At 37.5% G+C, this 25,921-nt stretch overlaps 1 protein-coding gene and 6 non-coding genes across 7 annotated transcripts; 3 read left to right on the top strand and 4 right to left on the bottom strand.

Annotated features, from left to right (window-relative positions):
* The first annotated feature begins 332 nt into the window (after positions 1 to 332).
* zgc:85932 (uncharacterized protein LOC405875 homolog) lies at positions 333 to 22,947 on the top strand. Its single transcript, XM_062419042.1, has 20 exons — positions 333 to 597; positions 2,288 to 2,357; positions 4,511 to 4,629; positions 5,324 to 5,457; positions 7,616 to 7,787; positions 7,980 to 8,051; positions 8,237 to 8,328; positions 8,460 to 8,534; positions 9,668 to 9,828; positions 10,840 to 10,997; positions 13,385 to 13,593; positions 14,009 to 14,051; positions 16,270 to 16,344; positions 16,592 to 16,652; positions 17,567 to 17,631; positions 19,447 to 19,515; positions 19,882 to 19,960; positions 20,909 to 21,025; positions 21,876 to 21,934; positions 22,081 to 22,947. Exons 1-20 carry the CDS (start codon positions 352 to 354, stop codon positions 22,105 to 22,107), a joined length of 2,103 nt encoding a protein of 700 aa, XP_062275026.1. The 5' UTR covers positions 333 to 351; the 3' UTR covers positions 22,108 to 22,947.
* trnak-uuu (transfer RNA lysine (anticodon UUU)) lies at positions 11,164 to 11,236 on the top strand. Its single transcript has one exon. It is a non-coding gene; the product is annotated as a tRNA-Lys (tRNA).
* On the bottom strand, positions 12,771 to 12,843 carry trnak-uuu (transfer RNA lysine (anticodon UUU)). Its single transcript has one exon. It is a non-coding gene; the product is annotated as a tRNA-Lys (tRNA).
* trnak-uuu (transfer RNA lysine (anticodon UUU)) lies at positions 15,067 to 15,139 on the bottom strand. Its single transcript has one exon. It is a non-coding gene; the product is annotated as a tRNA-Lys (tRNA).
* On the bottom strand, positions 15,912 to 15,984 carry trnak-uuu (transfer RNA lysine (anticodon UUU)). The gene has a single exon. It is a non-coding gene; the product is annotated as a tRNA-Lys (tRNA).
* trnak-uuu (transfer RNA lysine (anticodon UUU)) lies at positions 17,953 to 18,025 on the top strand. Its single transcript has one exon. It is a non-coding gene; the product is annotated as a tRNA-Lys (tRNA).
* On the bottom strand, positions 18,976 to 19,048 carry trnak-uuu (transfer RNA lysine (anticodon UUU)). Its single transcript has one exon. It is a non-coding gene; the product is annotated as a tRNA-Lys (tRNA).
* Positions 22,948 to 25,921: the final 2,974 nt, after the last annotated feature.

Genomic DNA, 25,921 nt, shown 5'->3' on the forward strand with positions numbered 1-25,921 from the left:
CTGGAATGTAAAGTGTGAAATGTTGACTAAACCTGGGATGACTTTGTCTTGAATTTTGGTTCTTGGTTTGACATCAATGTGTTTTTGAAGCATTGTTATTATATATTGGAGTGTCTGAGGGGTCAGTGGATGTACTCACCAGAAACGTGGGAGTCCCGGATTGTGTGAGACTGGAAAATCCTCCAGGATCCCGCTCATTGCATCACACCTGAATCCTCCCAGGTGTCCGCCTCTGCAGGAGCCAGGAGGGTGTGGCCTCTGTGTGTTTATTACCTGCTCAAAGTGAAACACATACACGTCAGTCGGAAGTTTGAGCGCAGACAGTTGAGCAGAGCAGATCATAGATTAAACATGCAGAAGTCTTTGAGTGTGTCCTCTGAGAGCTCCCTCCCTCCACCGGACGAGGATGTAGACTCGGTCTGTTCTGACGACCTGATGGGCTCTCAGTCTCGTCGCTGGCTGGCGGATCTTCGGTCCGAGGACATCGTGGACCACGGATCAGGGAACACCTTCGGCCGGGATGGACTGTTCGTGGACTATGGTTTCCCCCTTGGGGAGCTGGAGATGCACTCCGGGGTCAAGTGGAAACGACCAAAGGTAAAGAAAACTAAGACTTCTTCTGCAGGGCTGGTTTCAAAATCAATCCCAAAACAGTCCAAACATTTTTTATTTAATTAAAAGCAAACAAGCATTAATGGAACATGGACTGTGCCGATATCCGGTCAATTTGCATGTATCATCTGAAGCATCTGCTGCATGAACGTGCAAACAGCATTTGAATGTAGTTCGTGCAAGCCAGAGTTCATCCACTGTATACTGCCTGGTTCGTTTATGGCAGTCCATCGTATTTTATTACTTTATCACATGTTTTTTTATTGTAAATCTTTATCTACTCTAATCACATGGAGATGAAGACTAAAAGTATAATTTCATACTGTGAACTAGCCTACAGGAGTACACAAGTAAAGCTGCAGGAAATGCCCAAAGTACCTAAATAATTGCTCTTAATCACAGCACAGAGTAAATGTACTTTGTACTTTATAAAATGAACTATGTAGAGGAATAATTGCCCTACAGTTTGTTAGTGGGATGTTGAACTTTTGTTAGATAGTATTATATGTAGCCAAAGGGCCAAAGTAAAAAGTGGGCATATTTAGTGATTAAAATAATACATTATTTGTATAGCACCTTTCATACATGAAATGCAGCTCAAAGTACTTTACAGCAAAATAGATTACATGCGTCCTGTACTTCACACGAAAAGGATATAAAAGGAACACAATAACATATAAAAACAAACAAAAAACATAAATGTAATATACGATGGAAAATAAAAATAGTAATTATGGTAAAATACCAAAAATAATAATAAAATTGAAGTAGTGAAAACATAGAATAAATAGTATAAAATCAAGTAAAATACAACATTTTAAAAGAAATGCAGCAGTGCATCAGTGTGAAGACAACTGATAGGAAAGCTACTTAAAGGCTAAAGTTAAGAGGTAAGTTTTTAGCTTTCTTTTAAAGATATTTAGCAAGCTGCTTACCTGATATCTAAATATAGTGTGTTCCATAGTTTTTGGGGGGTGTTATTGATAAAGGCTGCATCCCTGATTTTCTTTGGCTGTGACCTCCAATAAACCAGCAGCAGATGATCGCAGTGCTGTTGAAGGCAAATAATTAAGACAGACCATTAATGGAGGACCTTAAAGTCAATTCAGTGCAGAGCAGCAAAAACTGGACTAGTGTGTTCACTCTTCTTGGTTCTATTTACATAGTAATTATAAGGTCTTGAGTGCAAATAATATTAAGGTATTTATTTAAGAAATTACAATATAATAATAATAATAAGCAGAGATGATCTCAGTGGTAGGCTGTTTCAAAGTTTAGGAGCCAGTGCAGCAAAAAGAAATTGGTCCCCTTCTTCATTTTTAAGCTGGGCTCCGACCTGAGGGCAGTAAGGGCTAAGAAGTTGTATACTCCAGATATAGGCCATGCAAAGCCACTTTAAATTAATTCTGTGTGAGAAGCATTTTGTTCTGCTCAGTAGTCTATTGAATCTATCTATGGAATTTTGAACAACAATAACTGAAGTCAGAGGATATTTCTCTGTATTGCTAAAAGAGTAAAACAGCATGTTGGAGTATTCAGGGAATGGTGCTGTTTAGACCTAATCCTATTAAATCATACTCATCTAACGTTCTCTCTCTCTCACCTGTCTCTCTTCTTCGTCTCCTTTCCTTCTCTTACTCTTTTTCTAACTACTCGAACTCCCTGCTGGTTTTAGGAGCTCTGTGCATCACCTCAGTTTATAATTGATGGAGCTTCGCGTCTGGATATCTGCCAAGGGAAACTCAGTAAGTAGCCAACGACTGTAGTGTTGCACAATACAGGTTTTTTTCAGATCATACGATGAGTGCAGACAAGACACATGAGGAAAAAACATGTTTAACTTTAAATTATTCATCAAATCAAATGAAATCAAATCCCTACATTGTACCTGTTTAGTCATCTGCATTAAGGAAACAGTCCAGGTTACTATTACATTTCATACACTTTTGTTTTTTTGGGTCTAGTTTTTAAGTTTCCTTCGGTTAGACAAAATCACATAACACACATATTTCTCAATTTTTTATTGATTTTGAAGTTTACAAACAGAAACTTTCTCTCCACAAACATCAGGAGACAAAAAAGACAAACCAATAAATGTGTTGAGAAAAGAAAAAAAGGGGAGACAAACAAACAAATAATATATACTGTTAAATGAAATAAGATAATACATAAATAAACAAACAAACAAATAAATAAATTATAAGCAAGTGAATATGGAAACAAAATAAATCATAACAAACAAAACATAAAAACACCCACACAAACATCAAGAGGCAGAAGGTAGAAGTACAAAACACTGCCTCAAGAATCAACAGGGATAATGTCTAAATAATGGCCAATTAAGAGTGACTGTACCCAGTTATTCAGACCAAGCTAAACTATTTAAACCCCCCCTGAGAGCCTGGGCCCCATCTTCTCCAATATAGTCCAAAAAGGGGTTCCAAAAATTGAAGAATTTAAATGGTTATGAATTATGAATTTTAAAAATGTTAATGTGGTGTATAAATACTGCTGCAAAGTGGGTTTGTATTAGGGTCTAGAGTGTCTAGTAGGAGTATTTGTCATCTATGAAAGAGTTTGACAATCATCACTTTGATTTTTTAAATCAACATAACAAAACTACAAAGAGGCCAAACCATCTGTGGTAGAAATAAGTAAGGTATCTTTATTGATCCCCTTAGGGAGACATTCAAAACTGACACAGCAGTAGCCACGTAATAGTGAAAAAAGTGATAAAAAAATAAATACAAATAAAATAAAATACTATATACAATAAAAAATCTGTGTAAAATAATCTGCAATTATATAAATCTACAATATACATAAATTCCTGATACTATACAAGTGTGCAATGTTCCTGGGATTAAATAGTAAGGACAGCCTCAGTCTTTTTAGTGGGATTGGGAGGTACTGGGAGCTGTGATGTTGTACAGTCTGATGGCTGATGGTATTAAAAAGCCCCCAAAGCACTATGAGGCATGTGGCTGGACGTGCTCCTGCTTGGTGTATGCAGGATAAGAGGGAACCTGATGTACCTGCAGCTGATGAAACATGCCAAATAATGATATTAGATAGAGGGACAAATTAGGAATCACTTCCATTTAATCAGCCACGCCTGTGATCAGCGACTTGTCCGTGCCTAACCCTAACTGTGGAGTTCATACCAGACTCCCATCATTACAATCTAATAATATCGAGTTGACATAGGTAGTCTGCATCCACCCTGAGTCAACTGACCAGTGTGCAATAGATCATGAGTTACTGAAGGCTAAAGATAATTGAAAATGTGTTGATTTAAAAAATCAAAAAATAAATAAAATAGGTGCATCATGTATGTAGCTAATTGTTGTGGATGTTTTGGGCCTGTTATGTAATGAATGATACGTGAAAGAAGGGTAGGTATTATAAGCAAATGCGTCAGCCTATACCCTTTTGGTTGGAAACGGCTTTATTTATTTAATTTTTGGCTTGTCATCAGTTCCGGTGGAGATGAAGAACGAGGAACGGGAACATATGATTGTTTGCTTTGTTTTTATACATGTGTGTGTTTATATTCAGTGACAGAAATAAACTGAACTAAACTAAACTAAACTGAACTGAACTAAACTAAACTGAAATAAACTGAACTAAACTAAACTAAACTGAACTGAACTGAACTAAACTAAACTAAACTAAACTAAACTAAACTAAACTAAACTAAACTAAACTAAACTGAACTGAACTGAACTGAACTAAACTAAACTGAACTAAATTAAACTAAACTAAACTAACTAAAGAGGATATCCCAGTTTTGTTAAAAAATGGAAACGGTACTGAAACGCAGAATTAAAGGGACGCAGCTTCTGAATACAGCTTGTGCAACTTCTTGTTGACCTTCCTGTTGTTTTCTTTTCTTTAGATGACTGCTGGATACTTTCTGCTATCGCGTCTCTCTCTTTGCATCCATGTCTGCTGAAAAAGGTCGTACCTCCAGGACAGACCTTCCAGGACGGATACAATGGCTGCTTCACCTTCAGGGTAAATACCTGAATGCGGCCTAACATGCTGCAGCACAGTCATGCAAATTTTAGTTTTTTCAAGGTTCAAAGGATGTGTTCACAATGTTCTGTTATCATTGCTCTGCTGCAGATCAACAGAGAAACAAAAATATGGAGCATGGTACTAAAAAGACTCGGTTTGACCCACTCAGACTTACTGAAACATTGTATAAGCTTTACATACTTAAGCTTTAGAAAAACATTCTGCACAAAACAATGACTGTTGATTTTGTTTCCCATCACTTTCATTGAAAGCAGATTAGGAACTGATCCTTTTATGGCAAGTATGAACAGCAGGAACGTTTTAAAGCAAGCAAAACCTGTTTCAATGTATGTAATGGCACCAGAAACTCTGACGTGAACCTATTCTTCTTCTTGATAATACATGTTGCATGTTTACAGAAGCACAACATGTCTCTTTCTCTTTAAATTAATCAATGACAACAGCAAAAAAAAGACACATGTACCTCCAGTAAAAACTTTTCTTGTCTTTATTTCTTTGTGGTGATGTTGAATATGAAACTGTAGCTTTAATCTAGATAACAATTCATAAAGCAGACAGAGATACAAGACAGCTTTACAGTTTTTTTTTACAGCCTTTGTAAAGCAGTTGAAAAGGATGCCGCTGGCTTTGTGACAAAAAAAAGCACCACACCCTTTTTCTCTTTTCATAGTTCTGGCAGTACGGTCAGTGGGAGGAGGTGAAGATAGACGACTTGTTGCCGACTCAGGACAACAACCTTATCTACCTCAGATCCCCAAACAAACTTGAATTTTGGAGCCCCCTGCTGGAGAAAGCCTATGCCAAGTGAGTATGAGTGTGTGTGTGTGTGTATTTGGAAAATACACTCCTTGAATTACAATGCTTTTTCGATGACCTTTGAAGATTATTTTTATCACGAAGATAATCACAAAAATGGCAGAAGATCGCTTGTAATCTGGATTATTCCACAACTATCTGACCAAAATATCCACTTGTGCACAAAAAAATATAAACATCTGATGGTCAGAGTGCAATTATTTTCACAAGGTCCTTTTAATTCTAATTACAACAGTATGAGCTGTTTCTAGCAACACCCTGAGAAGGAATGTTGTATTTTATCACTTCTCAAAGAACATCAAGTCCATCAGGCTGTTATCTGTTTTGCTCAACACCTTCACAGTGTGTACTAAAAACTGAAGCCTCTGCAGCACACTCTTGGTCCTGTATTGCCTGTTACAGGTGTTTCTTAAGTTATATTCAATATCAAAAATGTTACCTTCTTATAAATACATTGTTGCTTTATCCAATTCCACTTAGCACTGAATGAAATGATCTATAACCATATATAACAAATATGGAAACACACGTACATGCACATACAGACAAATACACGCATATGCTTTGAATTAAAAACAGCTGAAAAAACTTAGAAAATACATAAAATGATAACATCCCTGGATCTTAACCTCTTAATTCCTATCTTGTGTTTAGTTTGGCTAGAAATGGTTATGCTGGCTTACTATCTGAGCTTCTCCTGAACAAAAAAGTATGTCATGTGATTATGTTCTTGAGTGTTTGATGTGTTTACTTATGCAGGTACCATCTTGCCCCTGCAAGTGGTGGCTCTAGTGATTAACAGATTCATTTCGTACCATTCCCCATCTCTCTCTCTCTGCTTATTTCCTGTCCTGTGTACTCAACTATCTAATGAAGGCATAAAATCCCCCGCAAAATATTTTTTAATGCACATGTTGTGTTTGTTTAACTTTATTCTTACACTGTGTCCAGCTGAATTTGTCTGTCAAGCTGTTTTTCTGCCAGCCCGTCTGTCTGTATTTCTCTCTGGATTCCCCAGTTTCACACTTTTTAAAGTCAGCAGTTATTTGTCAAAATATGCCAGAGGGGAGCACCTTGGTAGCCGAGTGGTTACTGTGCCTGCCACATGATGGCAGCATCCCTAGTTCAGTTCCGGCAAGTGACTTTTGCTGCTGGTCATTCCCCTCTCTCTCTCCCTGTCAGCCTCTGTGCCATCCGGTATCAAACAAAAAGACATAAATGCCCCCCTTTTTTTTAGGTTCAAAGGATGTGTTCACTATTTTTCTGTTATCATTGTTCTGCTACAGATCAACCGGGAAACAAAAATAGGGAGCATGGTACTAAAAAGACTCTTACTTTGGAAGATAACAACTTGGTTTGACCAACTCAGACTACTGAAGCCTTGTGTAAGCTTAAGATAAGCTTTGAAAAAACATTCTACACAAAACGTTGATTTTGTTCCACATCATTTACATTGAAAGCAGATTAGGAACTGATCCTTTTATGGCAAGTATGAACAGGAAGAACCTTTTAAAGTAAGCAAAACCTGTTTCAGTGTATGTAATGGCACCAGAAACAGTTCAAAATAAAATGTGAACCTATTCTTGATAATACTAAATAATTAATTTCATGTTTACAGAGGCACAATGTGTCACTTTTTTTTTTTAATTAATCAATGACAATAGCAACAAAAAAAAAAAAAACACAACCCCCCCCCCAAACTTGTGTACCTCCAATAAAAACCTTTCTTGTCTTCATTTCTATGTGGTGATGTCAAACAGCTGGTCTGGTGAATGAGCTGCTGTCTGTCTGTCAGTAATTCTCTCTGGATTCCCCAGTTTCACACTTTTTAAAGTCAGCAGTTACGTGTCAAAATATTCCAGAGGCAGCAAAAAAAAAGCTTTGTACCTGTGAATAATATTGCAAAAAAAATGTAATGTTCATCATGTGTGCCACTCTTTTTTCGTTTCAGAGCAAATTGTGTATATGTATGATGTTGATTTCACACCTTGAAGTTTCAGGCAAAGAAATCACCCTTAGACAAAATTCACAGAGACACATTTAAACATTTGTGGCTCCCTAATATCTCAAAACCTGCTCATCTATATACCATAAACCATGTGGGAACTGTCTGATGTTTTTGTCCTTCCCATGTCATCTTTCCCAGGCTGAAAGGTGGCTACAGAGCACTGGACATGGGCTTCCCTCATGAGGCCATGGTTGATATGACAGGTGGGGTAGGTGAGGTTTTGAGCATTGCCTTGCTGCCCCGACACCTTCCAGCCGTCATTAGACAGCTGCTGGATAAAGGAGCACTTGTTAACTGCGGCTCAAGCCAGGTATGCAGAGATATTGACTTGTTAGATCTGGTTTAAATCTGTGGACCTGTTGGGCAACACCAAAGCAGTACACTCCCCCCATTGAGGGTTTTATTTGATTTGATTTGATTTGATTTGAGATGAGTCATATAATTTTGTTATTTTGACCTTTCCCCCTGTCATGACTGTGGTTGGATGTGTTTGTTTGTGCAGGGTCCACTGGAGCAGAGGAATGAATTTGGGATCATGTTCAGGCATGCTTATTCGGTGACTGCAGTGGAGAAGGTAACTGTGAAACTTAGAGAGCAGTAGGATTCCTCCCACTAAGGCCACAAATACTAACTGTACATGGTTTGGGTCTAAAGTTAGATAGATGTTATATTTCTAAACCTTACAGTAACAGTGCTGATTCATCATAGGTTGTTCTTTTTCTCACTGCTCTCACCTTTTCTTTTGCTCTTCCCTCCCAGGTGAAGACGTCTTATGGCCCCGTGGATTTGGTGCGAATCCTCAACCCATGGGGCAACACAGAGTGGGAGGGTCCGTGGAGCGACTTTAAAGGGTAAAAAGAGAGAGAAATGAAAACAAATGGGACTTTTTAAAATGTAGGGAGGCACTATGTTTTTAAGATTTCAGTTGTATGTGGATGATTAAAGGATTTTCTTTTTGAACTCTTTGTCTCTCTCTGTGCAGCCCAGAGTGGAGCACAGTGAGCGCCGAGGAGCAGAAGAGACTGGGGAGAGTCAGCCGGGAGGACGGGGAGTTCTGGTGAGTTAGTGGCGTTATTGTGTGTCCGACCGTCTCACTGTGACACACTTCATAGCTCGGGCCGGGCACTTGGGTGATGCCATCGTCCATCAATGGCTGACAGTCATTGACCACTGTAACATCGTAACTTAAAATTCCCCCATCACTTGTCATCTGTCCATCTTTTGCATGTATTAAATTACTCTTATTGGATTTTTACTCACAAAGCTGTTATTGCACTTTCGGTAATGTGACAAGTGTAGTTAGTTATCGTCAACTCGACCTTCACTGTGTCTCCTCTGCTCTGCTCAGTGAAGCTCACAAACACAGAGCGCTCAGCCCTGCCCGCAGTGAAACACAGGAAAGGAGAGAAACTCAATGTGACCATAAATGACAGGAAAACGCAGTGTTTATTCATGTTATTTACCTAATTTGAGTGAACTCATTTCATTTCAGGTCAGTGCTAACGTCCACTGTGATTTGCTATGATTTATGGTCATGTTGAGTTTCTCTCCTCTCCTGTGTTTAACTGCAGGCACGGCTGAGTGCACTGTGTGAGTAGAAGAGAGACAGTTAACCAGGCGAATGACTCGAGATGACAACAACACTTGTCATGTTACTGTGCAATAAAAGCCTTGCAAGTAAAAAGGCAATAACGGTAATTTATGAATGTAATCCGCAGTACCATGACTTAAGATGACTTTTGTTGTGATTTGATGCTATATAAATAAAGATTAAATACAGATTGATAAAGATACCCTCCTCCCCCCATGATGATAACCTCATCTATTGTGAAGTTTCACTGTGGACTTCATATCTGTACACATCGCCCAACTCTAAATACAACTGACTCTAATTCTCACTGTCCCTACACCGTAGACATGAACGAAAACATTCAGACATGTAAATCTCAACCACAACAGGAACCACGAGACAAGAGACAAACAAGACGTCTTATCCTTGTAATTTCTGCCTTTTGCTTTTAAGACTTTAAGACTTTAAGACTGATTTTAACTGAAAATATTAAAATCAGTCTCAGAAATAAAAACCAGTCCTAGGTTTAACTATTGAGAACAATAAAAATAGTGTCATACAAGTTTGGGACAATTAAACCACATACAGTATTTGAAGTTCACTTTTTCTCTCTCCATCAGGATGTCTATTTCAGACTTCCGGCAGAACTTTGACGTGATGGAAGTTTGTCACCTGATTGATGGTCTCGAGGAACCAGGCGCCAGCCAGCATTCATGGTGCTGCACAATGCATCATGGGGCCTGGGTGCCTAACATCTCAGCAGGAGGCTCGCCCAGAGGCGGTAAGACCATGATCAATGATGAGAAAATGTTTTTCTGTGTTTCTAAAAATCATATTTGAGTAAGAAGCCTCTTATTGTCCTGATCTGCTCCCAAGAGCACTGTTGATTTACTGTAATGCACTCAACATTTAAAGCTTTCCACCATATTCAGGATTTCCCTCAAAGGCTGTTACTGTGAAACACAAGGACATAAGGACATAAGGAAGTTTATTATCATTGTAGTTACACAACGAAATTAAGTTTGGCACTCTCACATAGCAGCAAAGCTGCTGGTTTGGTCCCTCTGACTGATATATTATTATATATGACATCATTAGATTATTAATAGTGAAGCATCAGTGTTAGAGCAGCATGTTACTGTTGTAGCTGCTGGAGGTGGAGCTAGTTTACACTACTTTATATACAGTTAGTTAGTTTAGTCCAGTGGTTCCCAACCTAGGGGTGGGGCCCCTCCAAAGGGTCAGCAGATAAATGTGAGGGTTGGTGAGATGCTTAATGGGAGAGGAAAGAAGCTAAAACAAAGTTCTGACACACAAATCTGTTTTCAGTTTTTGGACTTTTTCTCTAATCTTTGATTTTTGGTGAAATATCGGATCATTTGAACATTTATTGAAATAAAACCATGTGAGAAGTTTAGAGGGAAAAATCACTATTTTTCCACTATCAGTATCTTTCAAACTGCAAAGTTAACTAAAACCAAAATAGCTGCCAAACATCTGTTCAGTCTTTGTAGGAAGTCACATTTTTGCTTTTTGAGACCTTGCATGTCATGTTAGTAGCTGTCCTTAAAACAGAAAACAAGGGACAGTCATGTTCGCATTCATGTTAATACTTGAATTCAGAGTAAAAGGCAAAAAAGTGCAGTATAAAGAAAATTGTAGTTGTAAAAATGTGTGTGTGTGTGTGTGTGTGTGTGTGTGTGTGTGTGTGTGTGTGTGTGTGTGTGTGTGTGCGTGTGTGCGTGCGTGCGTGTGTGCGTGTGCGTGTGTGTGTGTGTGTGTGTGTTTCCAGGTTGGTTTTGGCAGAACCCTCAGTTCCAGTTTGTCTTGTCAGAAGTGGACAGTGATTCATCCAATTCTCAGAAGACCTGCTCTTTCATTTTGGCTCTGATGCAGAAACAGCGGGGGCGCAGGGGCAATAACCTGCCTATAGGCCTGCATATATATCCGGTACACACACACACACACATGTTAACACACATATGTACACAGACTAACTTGATTTTAGTTATTAATTAGCTAAATGATCAATAGTAAAATAACCTGCAACCAAGCAACAACCACCACTGCAGGAATGAGAGTCTGAGAAGTCTACATGTGTGATGGCTGATACAGAGCCCGGATAGCTCAGTCGGTAGAGCATCAGACTTTTAATCTGAGGGTCCAGGGTTCAAGTCCCTGTTCGGGCGAGAAAAATTTTAAGACACTTGATTCAGAGGTTACGAACAGTCAAGATTTCCACCTACTAAATTTAGTCACTGGCTCTATCTACATTGTATCCTAAATTGTTTACAGTAAGCATTAAGATGAGGATAAACAAGAGAAGCTATCTGATACACCTCGCATTATTACTGAGTGGAGATAGATTTCACATAGACTACAGTTTATCACTCCCAAGTTTCATATTTTATTTGTTTTCTTATTCTCCACGTAGTTAAAAATCGATGTTAATTGTAGGTTTGATCAACAACAGAACGATAAACAACTTTCTTAATTTATCAGTTCATGATCTCTAAGCCAGACTCTCCCCCATCAACTTTTATTATGGATAAAACAAAGGTGAGGTAAGTGAGAGTTTGTCTGTCAGCAAGAAACACATTTTAATCACATTTATACTACACATAATTTTAAGTGAATTGAAATGCACCTTAAATGTCATAGTACACTACATGAGCAGATATACAAGAACACACATAGTTTAAAGTCTTCCTCCTTTCAAAAATGTTTTTCTTCTTATATTTTACAGTTTGACACTAGAAGTCATTTTTCTACGGTAGCGTATTGCATTCACTTTTTTAAAAAAAAAGCTCTGTTTATCTGAATTAATGAGATATATTCCTGTTTTTCTAAATAATTTTTCCTTTCGTACTGCTACATTGAGCGGTAGGTATCATACCCTATGTGTAACTAATTACATACCGTACCCTTATTGACCCCATATTGGAAATTGTCTAGGAGCAGATTCGGCCGATTAGGAGCAGCAAAGGTAGGTTAACGTTACTTGCAGGTGGGAGATTCTTGCAGGACTTTGAGGTATCTTGTTAATTCAGAAAAAAACAGGAAAAAATATTCAGAAATATAGGTAAACTGATCTCGTTAACACAGGAAAACTAATTCCCCCCCCCCCCAAGTGAATACAATACACTTCCATAGTTTTCACAACTGCTGAAAGCATGATTTGTCACAAATAGTTTGGAAGCCAATCGTTGTCCAATATTCAATTTACACAAGTGTGATGGTGAAACTTGAAGCCTCCAGTGCACAAACACTGAGAATAGACTTAGGACAAGGACAAGTAGAAGTAGGAGACATCTTGTGTTCTGCAGGAGAGGACCTCCGACCAGGATTCGAACCGATGTCGGCTCTGTATATGGCATGCGATCCAACCACTTGACCACCTGCGTGCCACAATTCAATTATTTTGTGCAAAAAACAATATCAGACACAAAATATTCAAAGTATTTTATATTCAACTTAAGACACGTCTGGAGGGATTTTTTAAGGAAATTATGCAACATGGATGCCAATGAAACTGCAACCAAGAGAAAAACCTCTCTTTGAACTCCTGATTCTCAAGTTTAATCACTGGCTGGATTTCAGTTTCATCCCACAATCACTATCAAAGAAATTCAGAGAAGTGTTCATGTGGGAGCTGTGTGTCAGGTTCATTAGATGGTTAAACTTCAGCTCCGACTGTGACAACTTGCACTTTAAAACTTGTCTCGCCTGAACAGGGACTTGAACCCTGGACCCTCAGATTAAAAGTCTGATGCTCTACCGACTGAGCTATCCAGGCTCTGCAAGATGCTTAAGGCAGTTTAAGTTTTGACTCCCATAAAGCTGCAAATACTTCACTATTACTTTCCTTTAACTTATAAAAAACATCTGACCCTTACACCAAGGTATTACAATACTTTTAAAGCATATTGATGTTTTAAAAATGACACTGAGGGGCTAAAATGAAACAGTATGGTGCGAATAAGAAACACCAGATTTTTAATGAAAGGAGATGCCAGGAGAAGTTTTAAGCTGCCTGAAGCAGACAGCAATAAGAGAAATGCAAATCTAGCTCCTAACATTTAAGTCCGGGAATGTGGAGCGCCCTCGTAACAGTGGTTACAGCGCATGTCATATACTTGCAACGTCCCTGGTTCAAGTCTGGCAAGGGACCTTTGTTGTATGTCATATCCATAACTCTCTCTCCCCTTGTTTCCTGTCAGCCTCTCTGACACCAAACACTGATATTTAAAAAAGGTTTGGGAACGTGAACAAGTCCAGTTGAGAGCGTTACTGTCTTTGTTGTATGTATCTATTATAAGAGTGCGCTATCTCTCCAGGCCCCTCCGAAGAACACACACCTGTCGCCTGAGGAATTGAGGGTGCTACCGCCGGTCCTCAGCAGCCAAACTTACTTCGCACGTCGGGAGATTGTTCTCCGCCACTCCCTTCCACCTGGTCGTTACATCATCATCCCCTCTACCTCCGAACGCAATCAGCAGGGATCATTTCTCCTCCGGGTGCTGACAGAGCAGGGCAACACTGCCACGTGAGTCCTGGATAAATCTATCAGTAAAGTTTAGATTTGGTTGTTTTCATATTTCTTGAGCTGCGAAGAGCAAGTTAAAAAAATAGCCATGAGACATGATTATCATGTAAAGAGTTAAAATGTTGTAAAGGTCCTGCATTTAATATCTTGGAACATACTGTGAGGGTGTAGAATATGAACTGTATGTAAGGGTTAATTTAACAGGTTTAAGACAGAAATCTGAACCTCTTAGAAGTTCAAAACTGTTGAGATTCAATACATCGTCCCCATCAGTGTCCCAAAGGTCCAGATTTATCTTTTTAACTTGGTCACGTCCGCCATTATTGGCGAGTGTAGGATTGTTTCTCTGGATGTCTGACTTTAAGATCAGTGATTGTATGATAATTTAATGTGTTTTTATGTATTTTTCCCCCAGTCCAGCTCAGAAACCAGCAACAGACGTCCCTTCAACAACAGAGGTAGGAGACACATAATCGCCATAATTAAATGTTAACTAAAGGATAAAGATATTCACCTACAATGCACCTGAACATGTTTTAAGTAAAAGACATGAAAGTGTGAGAATCTCATTAAAGTTTAGATAAGTCCGTCGGTGGTCGGTGGTCCAGATTTCACATCAATGTTCAAGTGAGGAGAGTTTTAAGATGGTTGATGCAAAGAGCAAAAATGAGGGGGAAAATTCTAGCTGCTACCTATGAAGATTGGTCTCTGACTTTTAAGTTGAAGATATAAAAACCCTTGTTAACAGTTCTGCTCCACCTGTCTTTTGGTGTGATGTCTGACTTACACTGAGCAGGTTTTAAGTATGTTCACACTGAAAAAAATTAGGTGTAGTTCAGGATGTTAGCTGATTTTTTAAGTTCTGTTGTTGTTGTTCTTTTGTCCCAAAATACAAAGCAAATAGTACCATTGAGGTGGAACTTGAGGAAGTAATTGTGCCACTCTGGTAAAATGTGACAACACAAACAATATATATCCTAAATCCTTAGAAATAACTTATTTTCTCTTTGTATTTTGCATAATTTCCCATTATTACAATAGTTACAGTAACTTGTGGTGTAGAATTGAGAGAAAGAGACTATCAGCACTATCATGGAGGTTTTTCTATTCGTGTAACAGCGGCATCTCAAAGTTGGTCTTGGAATTAACTTCCATGTTACACAGGCATGTCTAAAATATTCCATAAAGCTTCGTGTGCCTGCAGTTTTTTGTTCCAACCAAATAAGAGCACAGAATTCAACCAATCAACTATGTGAAGACTACAAAATCTGACATATTGTTTTAGTGTAGTGAGTAGCATGTTAGTGAGGAGTTTCAGACATAGCTACTGACTTCTACAGCTGAGTTGTTCTTGTGTTTTACTTCAGTTCTTGACCTCCACACAGGAGTAAAGTGGTTCGATGTAGCAGTAACAGTGTCATCACACATCTTCTGTCTTTACATTGTCAGCCTCACCCATATTAAAACTTGTCTCGCCTGAACAGGGACTTGAACCCTGGACCCTCAGATTAAAAGTCTGATGCTCTACCGACTGAGCTATCCAGGCTCCTGAGAGACAACTTATTTCTCTCAGTCAGATAACCAAAGAAGAGAAAGTGTATCGTTAAATTAGAAATGTCAAATAGCTTAACTCATTGTGCATCCTGAATCAAGACCCTAAATTATCATTTAGGTAGTGAAGCTCCAGAAACACACATGGAAAACAGATTAGTATAGTGTAAACTTTAAAGTAGAAATAGTAGTAGTCATATTTTACTTTTTCTGTAGTGGAGCTATAAGAAATCAGTTTACTTTAAGGAAAAGATGCAATGTGAACATCAATCAAGCTGTGACTTTGGGACAACACTGTCAAACTTAACAAAGAACATTTTTTCATCTCCAAAGATTTCATACATTTTATTTGTTTTTCAAGCTTTTCCTGAAAGTGCCTCTTCACAATCACCATTCATCAATTGAATAACTCACTCAAAAATAGTTTTCTTCTTTAGCTTGACTTATTTTATTATAGTTAATGTCGTCATTTATCCAGAATGAATGCATCACAGCCTCCAAACTATTTTGATTTAATATATGTACTATAGTTCAACATACTTTTGTGTGAATAATTACAGTATGCATATTTTCAGACACTCTGAGCTGTATTTATCATATCTCTTAGTGAGGAGTTTCAGACACAGCTACTGTCTTCTACAGCTGAGTGCTTGACCTCCACACTGGAAATGAGACTGAAGTAAAGTGGTTCAGTGTAGCAGTGACAGTGACAGCACACATCTTCACTCTTTTTCTTTCAGTTTCATGCAAACTCTTAAAACTTGTCTCGCCTGAACAGGGACTTGAACCCTGGACCCTCAGATTAAAAGTCTGATGCTCTACCGACTGAGCTATCCAGGCTCTGTATGAGTAAGCAGGCAGTTTTAATTTAGTTTCTGATAAACTTGCACTTTTCTTTTTTTATAAATTTATTGAATTCTCTGACCCTAATACCAAAGTGTCACAATATATATTGATGCATATTCATATTTAAAAAATAAGATTGGGGGGCAAAAAGAAACAGTATGGTGTGAATAAGAAACACCAGATTTTTAAATCAAAGACACATATATTTTTTCATTAGGTTTTTATTAGTGAAGGTGAAGACTTGTTTCTCAATTCAGGTTTTGTATTTTCTTCCTGCAGACTTCATTTCCTCACCAGGCTGCTCTTCCTTCGCCTCAATCTACGAGACGTCTGTTTAAGAAGCACTGCAACAAGGTCAGGTTAACCTGCACATACAGCTGCTCTACATTAACCTTGCTATATGTATATTTGCAACATCGTAAAATGACTTTATTCCCAGTGAGATTAGAGAATCACAATCGTGTGTGTGTGTGTGTGTGTGTGTGTGTGTGTGTGTGTGTGTGTGTGTGTGTGTGTGTGTGTGTGTGTGTGTGTGTGTGTGTGTGTGTTACATTGACCATTATGTCTTGTGTTCTGAATGTTTCCTGTTTTGTGTCATCAGAAGGGATTTTGCAAACCAGCGCACCTCCTGGAACTACTGACAGAGGCCATACGGGGAGGAGGTCAGTGATGTGTCTCTGTCTCCTTTCATAGGGGATTGTTTCTAGATTTTTATTCATAGGTCTAACTTCATCTCTGAAGTTATGTATGTTTGCAAGCTTTGTCCAAAAGGTAGCAGTAAAGGATTCTTACAGGAACAAAAACAACACAATTATATCAGATTTTTTACAATAGTTTAATCTTAGTATCAAGCTTGGCAATAATTGGTCTGGAGTCACAATATATCAAAGACATCTATAGATCATCAAAGAGCCAGAGCTCGTTGGTTTGTTGCCGCATCTAGTTTTTGATTTGATTGATCTGCTGAGCTAATATTACATTTGTAACAGTCTGGAGCACTAACGACCACTTGACACGAGTGGCGTTGTGAACACATCCACAAAGGTTAAATACCTTGGTCAGACACACAAGAACTGATGAAGCCCCTTGGATAAGAGGCGAAACATCTTCATAGACATATAACAAGTCCAGTTGCTTTGGATTCAATTGCCCAGAGATAACTATGACCTGGCGGAATGACAACATTCACAGAGAGACAGAAAGATGTTTTTATTTGTATTTTTCAGGCAAATTGCTACAACTACCGCATGTCTGTGAAGCACATTGATGGACTTGTCCGCCCACATAAGTGGATTTAGCTTCTTAGTTTTTGGTGTCAGATCTCCACACCCCCCTCTCTACTGAAACAGGCTGTTTGGGGTACATTAACATAACAGTATCATTATTCAGGACACTCGTTACCTTGCAGACGTGCTGATCACAGCACTGACACACCCAGTTGTAAAGCAGCTGTAGCCTCATGTTTTAAACCACACTTCGATCACATCTCTAACTGAAAAATTCACTATATGACTGCATTTCCATAGTACTTTAATAAGATATATGCATTGCCCAAATGATCTAACTTGTGTTTCAGTGTTAGCCGGCAGTGAGAAGTGTTTGGCTCTGGAGCACTGCAAGAGCCTGGTGGTTCTCATGGATGTATCCTTGAAAAAGATTGAATAAAACACAGTTTTGGAGATCATTCACATGTCCGCACAGACTGACCGACCAGCTGACCGTGAGTGAGTGAGTTAGTGATTGAAACAACAAGTGAAGAACTGACTGATTTATTATCTGGATCTGTCTGTGAGGGGTCTACAAAAGAATTAAGATCTGAATAGAATGCATTCTTGAATTAAAAAGCTTGTGTTTTTTATTCCAGCAGTTCTGTTTCATGTTAACCCTCCTGAATGGTTTTTAAAACATCCAGATTTTATTTAAGTGTTGTCATCTTCCTTGGTTTGTGAGGAACTCTTCAGAGCCTGGATAGCTCAGTCGGTAGAGCATCAGACTTTTAATCTGAGGGTCCAGGGTTCAAGTCCCTGTTCAGGCGAGACAAGTTTTAATCAGCCTGAAGCAAACAAAGACTTTGCTCACTAGCTTCTGTATTGAATAGCAACTTTTCAGTCGTATTTCTAGTGTGGAGCAAAATACATAAACATTTCATTTACATGGATTAAAAATCTGTATCTCTATATCTTATCTGGATAACAATGAATAGTGACCCCAAATCTTAGCAGATGTAAATGCAGTCTGTACAGTGTGAACACATGCATAAGAAACAAAGTGGTCCAGTAAGTTTAAAAGTCACCAAGCTCTGCCTTTTTTGCCAGCTTAAGCAAGTCCAGCAAAAAAACTACAAGTAGCAGCAGCTAGAAGTCATTTAGAAATGAGTGACGTCTGTTCAAACCTATGACACAACATGTCTGGAGGCTCCACTTCGCTAACAACTGAGAAAACAAAAATATGTTTCAATACAGGGTGTAAATGCAAAGATCCATGGATTGGATGTCATTATCTAGGTAGAAATCACATGTTGAAACCAGATTGGGAGTCTAGAAGTCATTATCTGTGCTTCAATCCCTTACTCTTAGATTACTTTCAGACCTGATACCTGGTGTCTGTTCATCTAGTATTTACTCAAACAGGTCAGTCAAGCAAAAAAGCAAATTAAAAAACAACAGATTTTTTGCACATATTATTAAATTGCAGATGTTGAAGAGGCAGCTTCAACAAGAAACAGCTTGGAAAACAAACTAAATGTATTAAATCTTTAGAGGAAGAAAAAAATCCCTATAGTTTGACAGTGGCGTCCTGAAGTTGCATTTTTGTTGAGATTCATGTTGCATAATTTCCTTTAAGTACATTGATTTCTTGTATATCAATTACAGATACTATGATAGGTATTGTTTCATGCACACAACCTGATATTTGATGATTAAATTTCATACTTGACTCCTGGTTGTGTTTGTCTTTTAATATCTGCCATCTTAAAACTTGTCTCGCCTGAACAGGGACTTGAACCCTGGACCCTCAGATTAAAAGTCTGATGCTCTACCGACTGAGCTATCCAGGCACTGCTGAGGAAGTCCCATATGCTGAATTGCCTCCCATTTTAATTTTCAATATATTTACTGATTACTCTTATAAATACAAAACAAATAGACTTAAGTATGAAACAGCAGAAATGATTTAAACTTAAAAGCTGTAGCATTGTTGATGGAGCAAGTGACTCAAGAAGCCTCCATTTACAGTCCTTGCACTGCATTTAATAGCAGCTGGATAAAGAAGAAGCTTTAGAAGAACAGGCATCTTCCTCTTTTGTGCTAGAAAGTTTCACTTAAAAAAAAAAAAGTTTGACTGTAAAGCGACTATACTTGTCAGCTGGCTTGGGGTGTTATTTCTGAGTCGTCACTGTTGAGAGTCATCGAGATATTTTTCTTGTAATTTCCTTGACCTCAGTGTTTTTTATAGACCCAAGGCATCGCTCAGCTAAACTGGATGGAGTTTCAGATTCTGTGGGACAAGATCAGGAAGTGGACGGTGAGGTTATCAACACGCTGTAACGCACCACAGCTGGAACGTTAACGAGAACATGCGGCTGGTTAAATTGAAAGCTGCATGCAAAAATCTACTTGTGTACAGATGCATTGGCAGGATAACTTACAGTTAATTTGCTTAACATACTGATTTCCTGTTTGTCTGTTAGTTTGGCAAAATTATTACCAATTTTAGTCAGTGATAAACCAAATTCTATGAACTCACATAGCTAAAAGGATGGCCCAGAAAAATAGTACAAAATATGTTTAGATTGGGTCTGTGTATGTGTGTGTGTGTGTGTGTGTGTGTGTGTGTGTGTTTAAGGAGTATTTTCATGCATTCATTAAACTGTCTTTATTCTCTTCTCAGGATATCTTCCTGACGTTTGACAAGAATAAAACCAAATTCCTCGAGTATCGAGAGGTTGCCCCCGCTCTGAAGGCAGCTGGTAGGACTAGGGACACACATAAGTGATATAAATGATTACATATTTCATTACAGATTTTTCAATTGTTCATGTTTAAATATAAGCGTGGCCTTCATTGGATTCTGGTTTCTGGTTTCACAGTTCAGGCGCCGCATCTGTCACGACCAACAGGGGGAGCCAAAACACTTCTCTTTACTTTTTCCTTTCTGCTTTTTTAAAGCTTTCCTCATAGTTCATTTACAGAGGTGGAGATACTTTGTTGTATTTACTCTGATCACATTAACAGTCACATATATATTTGATGTGTTTGTGTTACATAAAGAAACAGCATTATATTTTGAGTTTCTTGTTAATAAAGTCCTACGCTCTACTTTTGGTGACGAGGTAACCCATTTGTTTTTAAGATTCATGCATGAAGTAAGGAAGTTTAAAATTAACGAATGTAGTAACTCTCAGCACAGTTAGTATAAAATGTCCAGAGTACAGATGCTGGATAAATGTGAGGCCAATTGCAGTTAAGCATCAATCAAGTGGCAAGTATTCAGACCTTCCTTTATTGGTGCACTTTATTTTAAAATATTTACACCTCAATAAACTAGTGTGAACTTTTTCCTCTTGGCCTTCTGAAGTCATAAAAATCACACCCGTCACTAGATTTACCTCCAAAAACTTCAATAGCTAACTATGAATTCTTTTTAAATGAGCTACTTTAGACTTTTATTGAGGGAAATGTTTAAATACATACTTTAACTTCTTTCCCCTTTCTTCATTCATAACGTTCTGGAGCTTACATGCTGTCAGCCTTAACAACTTTACAACAGTGTCCACATGTGTAAATTTTAATATGTGAGCTTTTGACAGTTGTACGACTCATATGAGGAAATGTCTCGCCCAGTGTCTCTGCATCTGTCAGTTACAGCGACTTGAAAGTGATCTAAGTGTGTTTTTCTGCTGTGTTCCCTGCTGCAGGGATTGTGGTGGATGATTTAGTGATGCAGCTGGTCGGACTGAGATACACAGAGCCAGACTTGACAGTCAGTTATCCCGGCTTCTTGTACCTGCTGATGAAACTGGAGAGCATGATCCGTAAGGAAGGGAGATGGGGAAAGAAAGAGGGAATGGGTGTTTGGATGGAATAAAAAAAACAAATGGAGAGGAGCTGGATGCTACAAATTACAAACATGTTTAAGTTGTATAAATCACGTCCAAAATACTTCAAACATACTGCTGAGAATGACCTCTACAAGGCTGACAGCCTCTCTAAATATGGAGTCTCCATTTACAGTAAGGTCCATGTTTGAGGTCGAGGGAAAAGCTGGAAATATAAATCCAAAGCAGAAATATTTTCTCTGTTATCTATCCAAAAAGACTTTCCAACTGATTGTTTTTATAGCTGACTAGACATATATCATATATCACTGTGTCATCACCCCCGATTTAGTCAGAAACTAATTAGCAGCTGTAAACACAGCTGTTTTTGTCCTGGAAGTTAACATCTATTTCTATAAGGAATGACAAATATGTTGAAAAGTTATATGTTTGTATACTTGCACACTCCAATAAAAAAAAATGGGGAAAAATAAAAGTTAACATCTAGTAGATGCAGAATATCAGGTTAATTTTGTCAAAGAATTGTCACAAAAATATATATTTTTACAACCATTTTTCCATAATGGAAGTGGAACAGTTGCTACCTAAATTAAAACTAACCTTTGTAAAGAAAAACTATGAAGAAATACATTTCATGGAGACAGTTTTCTTTCTCATGATGCATGAATACAACACATTTAATCACAGTGACAGCCTACAAAAAAGAGTATCTTTATACATTATATACATACATACATACATACATTAAACGTCACTCACCTACTGCTGCAGGTAGAATAAGCCAGCAAAAGTATCTGTAAATCATGTATTTTTGTTTCTTCTGCAGAGAAATTTCAAGCGTATGATATGGTGGGAATGGGAACTGTAACCATCAGCTATAGACAGGTATGAACAGCAACTCCTTTCTTTCCTCTTTTTATCTGTTAGCAGGTGTGATATATGTTAAAAATACTTCTGACACATTTGGTTTTTATGTATGTACATTTTTTGGGGATTAATATAAAGGTTTTTTGTTCTCTGATTGGTTCCAGTGGCTCCACATGACCATGTACAACTGACCTGACCCACTCCGACGCTTCGCCAGGATTTCCTTTATAGTATTTTTTAATGAATGATTTTTATTGTGTAGTGTTAATATTTCGAATGAATTAAAATGATTTTTACAGAATAGTTCAGCAGCAAACAGGAAAAAGAGGATTTGAAGATTTTTTATGCCATTTTTCCTCTTATACATTGTCATCGTATAGTCAAACAGTAACAGAGGAAATGGAAACATCTTTTAAGAGCCCTTCAGTTGTGGAAACATCTGGTGTCAACGGTCAAAGCAGGATGAGCAAAGCGGAGTTTATGATTCACTGTGTTAGTGAAAATTTAATATGGTGCCTCGTCCTTAATGTAACATTTCTCAGCCTAAGTTTGGGATATAAGACCCTCTACTTCCACTCTAATATGCTAATTTAAAATAAGCTTTATTGTTCAACACTGACATTGGCTCTTTTTGTTTATTGATCCATAATTAGAGCTTCAGACAACACTTAGATTCATACCAATTAGTCAATCAGTTGATTTATCATTTAGTCGACTCAACATTTCAGCATTTTTTAGAAAACAGTACTTGACAACATGCAGGAATGAGTTTAAAGTTTAAAGCTAAAAGGCCAAATTAAGGAATCATCCATTAATCTTAAAGATGTCTGAGATGTGTTTGTAAAAAAATGTATGTAGTGATTTTGAACTCATTACTTGAGTTTCTTTCTGACTTTTTTCAAGGATAATGCTTGAATAAAGAATATAGAGGTCAAAGTGTGTGAAGTCCTTCTTCTCCAGTTTGTTTTAACCCTTTATCAGGGTTATTAGGTAACCACCGTAAACATCCAAAATAGCTTCCCCATGCCTCTCTGTGAGGTTGTAGAATTATGTGGATTTTTTTATATATAGACTTTTTGGAAAATGTGTTACACTAGACCAGCGAGGAACCATATATTGTAACTCATTGACCTTGATTTGCAACATAAAAATTCAACAATTTGGACTCTCTAGGGTTGAATTTCCAAGTATTTCAATGAGTGCCCTATAAAGGGTTAAAGTCACCAGCTCCAATATCTTTTAATTGAATAACTTGGTAAACTATGTAATAACTGCTTTTTATGATAATATTATAAGATTTTTAATAATAATAATAACAAAAATAATAATATGTTTATTTTATAGAGAGCTTAGAATCAAAGACAAATTAAAAACAATAAAACCATACAAAATAAATGAAAATCAATAAAAGCAATGTAGGGATGAAGAAACAAAAATAGAAAAAACAAAACAATCAAACATTAAAAGCGGATTTAAAAAAGTGGCTCTTTAGAAGAGATTTGAATTTAGTTACGTCAGTATCACAGAGAGATTTGGGGAGTGAGTTGAGTGAGAGTGGATATATAAAGGTAAAAAATACAAGTAAAAGAAGTTAAATAAGTTAAGATGATCCATTCCACTGCGCTTCTTTCACTCTGGTGCTTTAAAAGTGCTTAAAAAAGGTGATGAAAACTGATTGTTACATCATCTGTCTGACCAGTCGTCTTGTTGTGTCTGAATGCTGCCATGAATGAGGAAGACTTCCTGTTCTCCTTCTCTAATCTTACAAACTCTTGTCACATACAATACATGAAGTAATTTGTGCCACTGTTTCTCTTCAAAATGACTTTTTGGTGCTGCTGTATGTTTCACTTTTGTTAATTATTTCACCTCATGAGGCCTTTTCGCTGTGATTGAAAATTAAGAGTTATTATTCGTCTACTACTCTTTGGGTTGTGTACGTTCTTTTTCTCTGCAGCTTTTCTGCAGGGTCTGAGTATGCGGTGACCTCGACCGCAGGGGATATTTTGAGAAATGACCCTCTGTTCTGTGCTGCTGTTTGGTATGTGTAAATATCCGTCTTCCAGCATCATTCTTTAAAGTGAGAATGGTCAGAGATACACATACCAGAGGAGGTTGTGTGTGTGTGTGTGTGTGTGTGTGTGTGTGTGTGTGTGTGTGTGTGTGTGTGTGTGTGTGTGTGTGTGTGTGTGTGTGTGTGTGTGTGTGTGTGTGTGTGTGTGTGTGTGTGTTTATATGTGTGTGTGTTCAATATCCTGTTGTGCTACTGCTGTGTTGGTTCAGACTGCCCTTCAGGACAGAATGTGATACTCATACGTTAGACACACCCAGAGACACTGTCTGTCTTCCTGTCTCTGCCTCTTTCACCTTTCAGTGAGTATCACCAGTCATTTCTTTTTCTTTTTTGTTCCTCTCGTGTTCTTATTTATATGAAAATAAAAGCCATTGTCAATATACGTACAGAATATAATGGATTGCGTGGGCTCAACCAGTGGGTGTTTTTTTTGCACAATCTTTGTTTATTGGAATTTCAGAGCATGTAATTCATATTGTAGAAGGGTTGCCTAGAAACATTGTTTTATATAAAAGTAGAGAATTGGAAAACATCACCCCAACACAGAGAACAAAATCACTACACACTACATTTCATCACAGGACTAACATATAAAGATAGGCACCTGGGTCATTGATGTTTTTTTGTGTCCATGTGGTTTAGTCAAATTTAAAGGGGTTCAAATGTGAAAATAAACATCTTAATAACACATTCTTTTTTTGTGGACCCAGCATAAAATGTCTGCTTTTAATCCATTTTGAGAGAATATATTAGAGGATTGTGGCAAAATTGTCTAAGTGGTGTAACCATAAAAACCAAATAATTAAACTTGCTTAAAAACGCTAAATTCTCAATAAACTTTTTTATATTAAATAAAGGAATACAATTGTTCTAAATATTACATTTAATCTGGGGAATTGTGTAAATCAGGAAGTATTTTTTAAAAAAATTAATGAAGTAATTATTTGTATAAGTACACTTAAATCCACTGTAGGTGGATGAAATATTGAATATTTATCATTCTTTTGGTTACACCATTTGACATTTTCAGGAGCATTCAGTCTTACTTTTGGTTAAAAAAAATGATGCAAATGTCATTTCAAATGACATAAAACTAACAAATACAAAATGTACATTTTAACAAACCTGATGCTGCTTTTAAGACAATTTTTAAAGATATTTTTGAATTGCTCATCTTGCTAACCCTTATTTGTCACTGACCAACCTCCTGGCAATTTAAACTCAATTACATGTTTTTGGTCTGTGGAGTACCCAGGGAGAACATGAAACGTGTGAGTGGTGCAGTGCTAACCACTGCACCACTCTAACACCAACAATAAGTCATGCGCATAATTTGTCAAATAGCACTTTGCAATTTGTATTAAGAACTCAAAGAGTACGCTCAAAATGAATGAATGAAATGCAGGAGGAAATTAAAAACATCAAGCAATAAAACAAGTAAAAGGTTAAAAAGGAGCTCAAGGTAACAGGAAAGAGCTATGAATCTGTAAAGAGAGTCTTCAGTTTATCAGAGTATTGTATAATCAGACCGAAAATGGATCCCTGCAGCGAAAAACTTAATTGTCTGCAACTTAAAAAAGAACTGGTGGGTGTTTTTACAAAAACATGAGTCAAATCCAGAGCAAATCCTCAACATAAACTTAAATAAAAGACTATAATTGGTTTTAAAAGACTATGATTACTCCAACTCACAACAGCAGCAGTTATAGTAAAACTCCACTGGTGGCTGTGGAAGCAAAAAAATCACACTTAAAAGGTCAGTTCTATATATCAATAAAGGTATTTTTAGTTTTTATTTACATGGATTTAAGTTATTTGTCTATGAAATGTCTGCTGCTACCTCAGTACAGCTGAAGTGGAGCTGAAAGGACACATCTTTATTCAGAAATACTGAAAACACTGTAAACAGTTTTCATAGGGACTATTTCTTC

The sequence above is a fragment of the Scomber scombrus genome, chromosome 5, assembly GCF_963691925.1.
Source record: "Scomber scombrus chromosome 5, fScoSco1.1, whole genome shotgun sequence".
NCBI lineage: Eukaryota > Metazoa > Chordata > Actinopteri > Scombriformes > Scombridae > Scomber > Scomber scombrus.

Bases quoted from the DNA above. Each gene is read 5' to 3' on its own strand.
- zgc:85932 (XM_062419042.1), top strand. From the start codon at position 352: ATGCAGAAGTCTTTGAGTGTGTCCTCTGAGAGCTCCCTCCCTCCACCG. The intron at 598-2,287 runs GTAAAGAAAACT...TGCTGGTTTTAG, and splicing joins TCAAGTGGAAACGACCAAAG to GAGCTCTGTGCATCACCTCA. The intron at 8,535-9,667 runs GTGAGTTAGTGG...TCTCTCCATCAG, and splicing joins CGGGAGGACGGGGAGTTCTG to GATGTCTATTTCAGACTTCC.